The 11,063-nt window shown below is 34.3% G+C and overlaps 1 protein-coding gene across 1 annotated transcript in view; it reads left to right on the top strand.

The window, feature by feature from the left end:
• Positions 1 to 845: 845 nt before the first annotated feature.
• The window catches only part of LOC117125140, a 22,162-nt gene continuing 11,944 nt past the window's right edge, over positions 846 to 11,063 (top strand). Inside the window, exons 1-2 of the mRNA XM_033271541.1 lie at positions 846 to 1,071; positions 1,192 to 1,404. Of these exons, the coding sequence (XP_033127432.1) occupies positions 846 to 1,071; positions 1,192 to 1,404 (439 nt within the window). The remainder of the gene's footprint in view (positions 1,072 to 1,191; positions 1,405 to 11,063) is intronic.

The raw sequence follows: 11,063 nt of genomic DNA, 5'->3' as shown, positions 1-11,063 counted from the left end.
AGTAAATAACAATGAAATAACAATAAGACAATGCTGGGCGTAATTAGTTATTCGTGAAAGTATAGCCACTAGCAAAGCCTAGATCTCTGTTAAGTCCCTTAGTATGTGATTTAATACGGAGTATCCATATGAAATGGTGTATCATGTGTGCACACTTACCAAATGTCGGATGTTTCTCTTTCAATCCGTCAACTTCTTCCAGCAGATGTTCACGAAGGTGCTTTAAGCCAGTTCCACAGAGCCCCGTAGTGGTTTGCCTTCGACAGTGTGCTTCGAATCCGTTATTTTCTACAAAATTCTTCGCGACATCAACTCAGATACAACTGATGGTCTACCAGCGGCTCGAGATGATACAGGTTTTGGTTTCTTTTTGTGCAAGTAACTACCTGAAGCCAATTTGGACGTATAAGTCAGGTTGCAGCATTTCAAAGTAATCTTAAGTCAGCTCTCGGAAGAATGATGTTTAGGTACAAATTCGTGGTTTATAAGAACTATAGGTGGATGTCACCGAAAAAGTTTTGTTTATTTATTTATTTGATTAGTTTAACCACACAGCATTATAGAAGGCTATAGTAAGTTTAAAATTCATTTGTGTACCGGCCGCTAATTGCCTTAAATATAAAAGCGCTTTCTTCATTGTTTTACGGCGTTCTTTCACCCAGTGGGCCTATAGTGATGCTATTCCTTTTGTGCATCGGTAGGCGAGTGGGGCGTTTAGCTGAAAGCCCTGCAACAATGGGAACTGATGCTAAAATTAGTTATATAAACTGGTTTGAAATTAAACATCCATCATATCCCAGATCGTTTTGATACTGATACTACTGCTGTTTACTAAAGTTACTGTAATGTCTCGCCGTCATCGCACTCCAAAAGAAGCACTAGTCTATTTTGATTTCGAAGAAAGTATTGCCGTAGTTAAATCGAAGAAACTGCATGGTGATGTTGTGATTGATAACATAGTTGATATTGTGTGTGATGGAAAGAAGTTGGAGTGCCGCATCTTAGGTCTTTCTGATGATCCTGCCGAGTTGATCGCATTGGATGAACAGTTTTGGAAGAATGGTGGACTTGGTAAGTTTTTTGTTATTATTATAAAGGTATTTATTATTATTATTATTATTATTATTATTATTATTATTTTATTACTAGGCCTATATTCATATCAATAATTATTTGTTTATTTTGAAACAGATAGTAAATTAGACACATCAGAATTGCAATCTGCCGAGAAGCTTGTAGACCAAACAGGTGACATGGAAGATGACGGTGATGAACCACCACAGCCACCCCCAAAGAAACCCAGAAAAGGAGCGAAAAATAACCAGACTTCCAACCCCGATGACAGCATCCAGGAATTTGTAGATCGAACCATTGGCACTCTGCTGGACAACACGGCGGTTTATCGTAAGCCTACTTTTAAGTTATATTATTTTATACAAGCATTGCGTTTCATTTGTGAGTTGTCGTGGCAAAATGAGTCTTACTCTTAGTACAAAAGATGCAAAATGTTCCTATGTTATTATTCTTATTATTATTATTATTATTATTTATCGTAAGTTTACTTTAGTAAGTTATATCAAAATCTATAGGCCTACAAGCATTTCGTTTCATTTGTAAGCTGTCGTGGCGAAATGAGTCTTTTAGTATAAAAGATGCAAAATATTCGTATATTTATTATTATTATTATTATTACAGTAATTCGTATATTTTTTATTATTAGCATATCATTATTATTATTATTATTAGTGATTTGTATATTTATTACTATTGTTATTATTAATTCGTATATTAATTTATTATTATTATTATTGTTATTATTTATTGTGTATTTATCATGTATTTATATCTTATTTATCTTTTATTATTTATAGTAAGTTTACTTTAGTAAGTTGAAGATGCCAAGGGAGCGTCTTTACGCGTTTTACGATGCATGCACTCGGCCGTATTAAAAGGGGAGGAGCAAAGTGCAAACGGAATATCAGCGTCCAAACGGTGCCCTATCCAAACAGTGTTTTCAGACGCGTTTGGTATAACAATAGAAAACGCGTCTGACGCAGATTTGTCGTTTGGAATAATTTGTCAATCGTGCCTTAGTGTACCAATGAAATTTGCAGACCCAGTAAAAGCTAAAGCTGTATGCTTTGGCATTGTTTCCATTCTCTAGCTCCTATAAAGATTATATACTGAGTCACAGAAAGGATTTTTAGCTTGAGCTTATATTGAACATTTAAAAGGCAGTCAGTCAAATTCCGGGCATATGCTGGCAAAGCATTGACTGACATCAGTTGAAATGGCCTCATTCAAAGTTAAGGTAGCATGGTATTTACAGGTGTAAATATGGCAAAAAGTCAGCTAGTCACATGCATATAGGCATATAGATAGAAAGAAGTTACAGGGAAGTAAAGGAAAAGAGAGACAGGTTGTAAGTATGAAAGAAAATACGGGTAAAGTGAAAAAACTATGAACTATGCTCAAACAATCTTTACTGCAATTTACAATATTTGTCAAACTATAAAAATATAAAAGTAAAATTCATAAAAGCACACAACATCATTTAGGAAATATTTTAAAAAGCACATAAAAAATTATGACACGCAAGGAAAAGCTTATAACATAAATGAATTATAGATTAAATTTCCACATTGAAAATAAATAATAAATGTAATTGTTTGTATATGATAAAGATCAGCAAGAGGTATTATTGAATCATAATATCAATATTTGCTGAATTATTTTGCTTTCATCATTTTTTAACTAAAATAAAACTATGCACTTACCTGTAGCACCATCAATAGGATGATTGTGGTTATACTTCATCTGTACAATCATTGGTATGCTGTTAGCATGAGTATCACACAACCTGAAATGTAAAACTTAAATTAACATGTAAAATACATGCAACTTTCAAAGTAATTACAATTATTTATTTATTTAATTTAACGTTTTAACAAGTATATTGTGCAAAAAAAAAACCATTTCTTATTAATCTTAAGATGAAAGTTTTTTCTAGGAATTTTCTCTGAAAATGTACAGTATAACTGTTGCCTACCATTGAAAATATTATAAGCTAATTAAATAATAATATTAGTACTATTCTGAATTCATGAATTAAACAGTAACTATAACTCTGCCTTTTTTTCAAATATATATATATATATATATATATATTATAATAATAGTATATATAATAATATGTAAACTGAACTGTTTTAGATGTGTATTTTTTCGTATCATGTTTGTCATTACAATTCTTTGAGTCACTGGTAACGATAGAAGTTTCTCCATAATTTCTGATTTTTATCGTTCAAGTAGCATTCCATTACTTTCTTCGAGGTTTGTATTGTCAGGTTCGTTTGCTTGTAGACCTTCACTGACCATGCCTATTATGAACTCCTGCTCGGTGCCTTTCATTCTTCTTTTCTGAAGGGTTTGACTATATACAATTTTATCAAACTTCCCTGCGACCTGGGAATAAATTATGTTGAATTACAGAAGAGAGGGTAAAGAATTCTCTTCTTCCTCATGCAAATATAAAAATAATAGGGAAAATAATAATTTCTAGTTCTAGAAAACTCGGATATCTGATTTTTCTAGTTTTGGAAAATGTTAACTAAACTGGAGAGTAAAAATATATAAATATTTAACTTTAACTAGTTTTTGACATGCTAATTTTTTATTCTTATTTTCCAAACAACAGGAATGGACACCCCTCTCATATATTTTCCACTCCATTTCTCCACCCTTGTCAAAGCCATCAAGTCAGGCTTTGTCCTCCCCTACTCCTTCAATTTAATATCAATATTACCTTTTATTGCATTTGCCATCGTTGTTGCTGTGTGAATTCGTTCTCTTCAATACCTGTGATAATTTCATCTAAAAAGGATTATGCAATAAACTGTTAATAAATACTTGTAGCTAATAAATGTTGTAATTACACAGAATTTTCATGGGAAAAATATTCTGAATGAAATTGCAAGAACACTGTAAGTGTAATAGAATCACCTCCTTTTGAACAACAGTTCAGGGGACACCCTGATCAAGGGGACACTTTTCCCTGAAACAGGCGGAAATATATCTTATGCTGCAGTCAAACCCTATATTAAGTGGACAGAGACTCTTTCCGAGTGCAAAATAGACAGTTTATTCTTCTCCTTGTATCAAAACAACTACAGTAGTCACAAAAATACGGAAAAAAATAATTCAAATCTGAGCCAGAATGTTTCCATCCTTACAATGGACATTAGTATGCCTAGTGGTTGTGTTACTTGGTATAAATACAATCTGAAAGTGCAAAATAGTCATATCAATACAATGTATCCTTTATTAAGTGGAGACAGTTTATTCTCCTTCTTGTATCAAAACAAATACAATAGTCACAAAAATTTATATTTATTTATTTTATATTTTAATCTATACCATAATATAGCCTGCACCCTAACAATTATTAATATCTTGTGCATCCAATAAAAAGTTCAATTTAAATAGTACACATTAATTTGGTATTGTTTTTGTAATCCTCAAAATAACACACCTGTATACAATATATTTAGGTAATTCGCTTTTCGGTGTATCCTAACAAAGCCCTGAAGGCACACTATAGACTGTGTGGTAATGTTAAGTAAATGAATTGAATCCCAACTCTTACCATTTATTTGAGCTTTTTTCTTCTGCCTTTGAATAGCAAGGACCTTAGTCAGTTGTTTAGCCAGGTTTTTTATGATCCCCTGCGACCTTACGATTTCTGCAGATTGCCTTCTGATATTTCAAACACTCCAAGTACAGCTGGGCACTAGTCAAGTATTTCCGAACTGTACTTGGAGTTTTTTTTCTTTCAAATAATTAGATATGATGTGAGCATGACCTTTGTTTCTGCAGTATATATAAAACATACTATTTTTACCTCTTCATCACAGATAAAAAAAATGTCAAACAAACACCAGGGTTAAAATCGAATAGTTTACTAATATGTTTATAAATCTTTGCTAGAAATTTAATGGAAAAATAACTACCCAGTGGGACCAAAAATGTGCTTTTTTTAAACTTGTTCTTAAAGTCAGACTCCGGAGGAAAAAAATGTTTTGATATGTTGTAGAACTGATTTTTTCAAGACAGAAAAAAGTTGTTTGACGAAAAACTGGGGAACGGTGAACGAGCTACAGATTTTTTAATATTTAAAAACTGGGGAAAAAGGGGCGTAACCACCTATTTTTTCCCCCCCAGTTTTTAAATATTCAAAAATTTGTATCTCATTCACCGTTGCTCAGTTTTTCTTTCTTCTGTCTTAGAAAAATCAGTTCTACAACATATCATAAATTTTTTTTCCTCCGGAGCCTGACTTTAAAATATATTTTGCAAATGGATGGACTACCAACCAATTACGCTTACCGAATACGTGACCTTTGACACTAATTAGCATATAATGACGTAATATCCTGTGACGTAATGATGACGTAGTTGTTGAATCACAACTTCAGAAGTGATAGCGAGAGCGGGTGGTATTTGGTAGCCCCTTATATACACAACACCACGTGGTATTACGTAATATGCAAATTAACAACTGATATAAATGCATACTTATATCATGTGATATATAGGGGGGCGCTAATTATACCAGCATTTAATGACGTACACATCGCCTGTGTATCAGACTGAATTGTATAATTACCACCGCCAACCAACCAATAATGACGTCATCAAGTACGCCTTCTATAATTTACTCTTGTGTTGTTGTTCGACACGACATATGACCACTAGCCTAAGGTCATGTCAAGTTGTCGCACCCGGGGGCGGGCGAGCGCGCCGCACCCGCGGGTCCCCCGCTGGCGCTAAAGTGGGCCAGCTCTAGGCTAGTGACCACGTATCGTGTCGAATAACAACAATATAAACTATAGAGGGCACTTTTTATTTCACAATGGATGGTTGGCAGTGGTTGCTGCCAAAATATACAATTCGCTATCTCACGCATGAATGATCATAACCATCAAATAACACACAAACACAACTAAAGATCAAAGGTCATTGAACAAACTTGTATTTTTTGGATGGTATTGTACCAATTTTGAAATTGGATTTTTGTTTATTCGGTAATTTCTGCTTCTATTTCAGATTTAGATTTTGTTTTTTAATTTTAATTTCTGTTGTTTCCATACTACTTTCTTCTACATTCACTGACAGACGCGCTTGGCGTTCCATAGAAATGACCGGCGGCTCAACCGGTCATAATCCATTGTAAAATAACATAGTAATACTGTAGAACTCAATTCTAGAACTGTTTCAATTTATGACACTGTATGTGATCAAATGATTATAAAGTCAATGATTAATAAATCTGTAGTAATCAAAAGGTATCTGATCAAGCTTAACTAACTTCAATAGTTAACATAATAAAAACTTAATCATAGGAACAATTCTAGACACTGCATAATTTAAAGTTAATGATCATAAAAGTAATCTGGTTAATTACTACTTAATGGTAATTACAAAACACACTGTACTTCTAAACAATAGCTCAGTATGATAGTTATTATGTCTAAGCATACTATAATTTACATAGAATCTGATGTCTTCGTAAATTCAAAGCTTTTTATATAGAACTGTATGTAATTACACTTATTATATCTATTATAAATATGACATTTATTTGAGTATATGATTCTATATATGTCTGCTCTCAACAATGGCTTGGAACAAAGAAACAGATAAAAGCTACTTGGCTTCCCTTCTCAAGCACTTCTTGCCATTGGATATTCCACTAAATGTGGTATTAATAAATTTAACAATGTGCCTAAGATCATGAACCATAACAATAATATAATCAGGAATATGCATAGCTGGAATTTCATTTTCTATAATGCAATGGAATCTCCTTACAAATGCATTGTATTTTCATGTCTATGAAATTTATACTCAAAAAGTTTTCTATGAAATTCACGTTGCTAGTAAATATTATTACTTTAGGACACCATGTAGAACATCCACCTTTAACTGGAACAGTCATAGGCCATACATCTAATAATTGTAATAGAAATGTAGGATCCATCACTACTTCTTCCCCTTTGCTGCTATACACAATATGTCTATAATCATCAAATAATGCAACTTCATGTCTTTTGTATCCATCAAACCAAGGATGATCACTGTTGCATAACCTGCTCCACTTACATATGGCCTTTACCCGAAGCTACTGTATACCCAATGAGTCTTTCCTGTAATTGGTTTTACCGCTGATAAACAACACATACAGAACTCGCTTGTCTACACTATTGGAGGAGTATGTCGTCATCTAAGAGAAAACGAATAGATACAACTGCTATAATATATCCTACACAAGGTACAAGTAATACTGGTAAAACAGTAGAAGAATATAAAGCTCAACCTGAATCATGTAGGAAAATTAGAGTTCATACGTATTATAAATATGTTGTACAAGCTTCAGATATAACTAGAGGAGGAGTGATGGCGGAATTTTTGTGGCGTGTACCTGTTTGGAAGAATATAACAGTGAACTCAGTTGCATCTTATTATCCTCTAGGGTATAGAAATACTAGAATAAATAATGGTCCTATCGGTGCAAAAACTATAACATTGGAGGAATATTCTTGTGAATTTTCTTGTGCTGCATTTATGTCAAGTACGCCTACAACTGCTACTTACTGTGATGCTGCTGAATTTTTCACTTGGTTTGCTGAAAGAAGAAAAAAGAAATTTGTAGATGCTAATAAATCTCATACAACTGCAGAATTTGTAAGTGATCATCAAAATGTGTTATATCGAAATAAAGAAGTAACGCGTTATAAGAATTTTTTCCAAAGTGCTCCTGAAATGAAATTTCAACTAAATCCTGTTATTGAACAAGGAACATGTATATTTAATCCTATATTTGTAAGTCAAGACGACGATGCAGTATGCATGAATCCAGTTGCCTATGATGCTATTAATCCTGTAAGAAATTTAATTGGAAAGAAAATAAATAAACAAGATTTCTTGGGATATCCTGATAGTACCATACAAGCTAGCTTATTAAATAGTAATACGATACTGACAAAACCAAGACTAACTGAGCATGTGCTATTCTGTGGATATTGGGGATTCTTTTTACCAGCGCTGAAGCAAATTATAACTGCGCATTATGAGGAAGTGTATTCATTTGATGATTACAATCCGGAGGTATATGAAGTTCACAGAGATCTAAACGAGACAGGAACATGTTATGTTGGTTACGCTAAATCATATGAAAACATGCCTCCAACTTGGAATGCTACAGTTTTTGCTATATCAGGATGAGCGAAGTTTGGACTAGAGTGCAAGGAAGTATTTACGTTTATAACAACAAGAACTCTATGGACTTATTAGTTCCTTCTTATAGTTTTACACAATTATTTGCTAATATTGAAACAGTTAAAGGTAAATTGTACTTTAATTACACTATAAAACATCGTGTAATACGTATACCATTGTTAACTATTGAAGAGTTAAAGGAATACTATGTTACTGATGATGATGATGATACAGAAATTGAAAGTGATGATACCATGGACCTATCAATAAGATTTCTCGAGAATGGTCCCATGGATGCAGAAACTTGTGTACGTCATCAATTACTTTATGCATCTTAAAGAATGATCTGTTTGGAGCTGCACCGTCAGCTACAATTGCCCTCACTTTGAAATTTAGAGCCTCAACTTGCATAATGACACTCCAGATGATATCATGAATATGAAAAGCCTTCAAACCTGTTGATGCATAATAAGCAATAGGTTCCTGAATATTTGTGAATATTCCTCTCATGAAGACAACCATAACATGATCAGCAACATCTGGTGATTTATTTGGTGATTTACATCGTTGCTCAAATTCTTCAAATTCTGCAGTCAACTCTTCTATGTCTGTAAACCCCAAAATTTTGCCTGTTCTATCCGAATACACTAAGTTGGAACAGATTTTCATCTCATCAAAGACAATACTAACATCCCATCCAATGTCTCCTTTACCTTCTACCTTCTTTAATATGAGCTTCATTATATCTGGGTTGAGGCCTGCCGAACATTCTGTGTGGTGAATATATGTGTTGAGCGTGTTAACATGGGGCAACTGAATGAACCTTAACTTTCTTATAAAGTCATAAGCTGCTCTTGACTTGCTGTTCAGTCCAATACACCAGCGCAGCATTGCTGGATGCCAACGCATCTGCTGACTATCTTTCAAATTGTTGATCTGTAGCTGTTGTTCCCACAACAACCGGTGGCTGATTCTTCAAGAAGGTTTTCGAAGACATGCCGTGTCCCAGTAATAAGTGAATGAAATCCTTCTTCCATCTCAGGTGTCAAGGCCATGCCATCTTTGTCAATCACACTGTTCAACCTGGCATGTAAGTGGTTAATTTTTTTATTTACATTTCTGTGAGATGTTTTAACACGCCCAAGCTTTTCGTTGATCTCCTTAAGATTCATAAAATCATTACGACAATGGGAAGATGGTGATATATCCTTGAAAATGTTCCGCTCCATATGAGAGGCAACAGCAAACAAATTGCACCTATAAGCAGCACATATGCAGCAACGAGTGTGGTCAGCAACTAAATATTTACAGTTAATATGACGAATTGTGTTTCCTTCAATTCCTGCCACAACCATCCCATCTGTGCTCAAAAGTGTTTTTTTTTTCTTACATACAACAGGAAAGTCGTCATTCCCAGTACATATCCTAAAGTTAGCAATACGAAAAAGCTGGCATAAATCTCCAACACCAATTACATTAGCGACTGAAGAACAGATTCTTTCACATTCATCTCCTTGCCCATAATCTTTACCTGCCACTTTCCAGTTGCTTCTACAGTCACACACCGTTGATTAGTGCAGGATACCTCATCAATTTGCACAAAGATTTGTTTGCCTTCACTTTTCCATGAAATGAAACCGTTGTTGATGGCGAAAATTTCTGCTTCATCCAGCAAGGAAACAGCTGGTGCAACATTACATACTGCTTGGTGGTTAATGAGAACAATACCAATGACTGGTTTTTTTCTTATAAGTCGGATTTGCTTTTTCCAATAATCCAGTTTAAATCTAGCCATAGCATGGTATTGCTTAGGCATAAGATGAGATCGGCCGGCCCTACTCTAGTAGTAGACTAAGCCTATGTCTGTGTAAAAATACCAGCAGTTAATAACATTAGGCCCTATTCACCCCAAAAATAGGCTTTGCCTAGCTAAGCTACTACGTAGACATACTGACTGTGTAGCATAGACAGACTTCTTCTTTATCAAGAATTTATGAGAAACTAATACAAGCCTAGGCCGAGTCAAATAATAAATAAAGGGCGTGTATCCTATACTACAGATAGGCATATTATAATATATGCATAGGGCCTAGGCCTAGCTAGGCAGAGAAGCTCGCAGCCTACAGTACAACAATAATAGTAGGTTAGGCTAGGCCTAGGTAGGCCATAGTTCGTCTACAGTACAGCAGCAGTAGGGCCTAGGCTAAGCCTACAAGCAGGCCAGCCCGCAGAAGCCTAGGCTTATGTAACTTAAAAGGAAATTCATCGATATTGGACTAAGTCAATTAACAGCTGGACTGAAAAAAGTATTAAAATAAGGAGTTGAACTTGCATTTTTCAAAGTAGTAGATGCAGTAAATTATCCCGAAGAAGGACAAAATGTATGGAAATATTTGCATGAATACAGTGATACAGCAATAGATACTATTTAGATGATTATGCGAGACTTAATCCACAACATACAGATAAAAGGATTGACAACAAGAAAAGTCAAATAAAACAATACATGAAAGATGATTTTACATTGCCTACTTATTTTCAAACTCTAATGAAATCTCATAGAATTGAAGGCATCAAAGAGGTTGATACTGTTGATCCTGGAGTAGCTCCATTTGATATAGATGATTCTATACTTACGCGAGATGATTTTGAAGATGAAGTGGAAGACGAAATTGACGATGAGGAAATAATAACGCATGAGGATAGATATGAAGAACTGCCTGAAGTAGAACCAGAAGGAGCACCTTCAGAAGATGAAGCAGAAAACACAAACTTAGAAGATGATG

This window comes from Anneissia japonica, unplaced genomic scaffold (genome assembly GCF_011630105.1).
Source record: "Anneissia japonica isolate Jap-2015-1 unplaced genomic scaffold, ASM1163010v1 scaffold9_len2422644_cov172, whole genome shotgun sequence".
Classification (NCBI taxonomy): Eukaryota; Metazoa; Echinodermata; class Crinoidea; order Comatulida; family Comatulidae; genus Anneissia; species Anneissia japonica.
The sequence above is the reverse complement of the archived record's forward strand: the minus strand, read 5'-3'. Positions and strand labels throughout refer to the sequence as shown.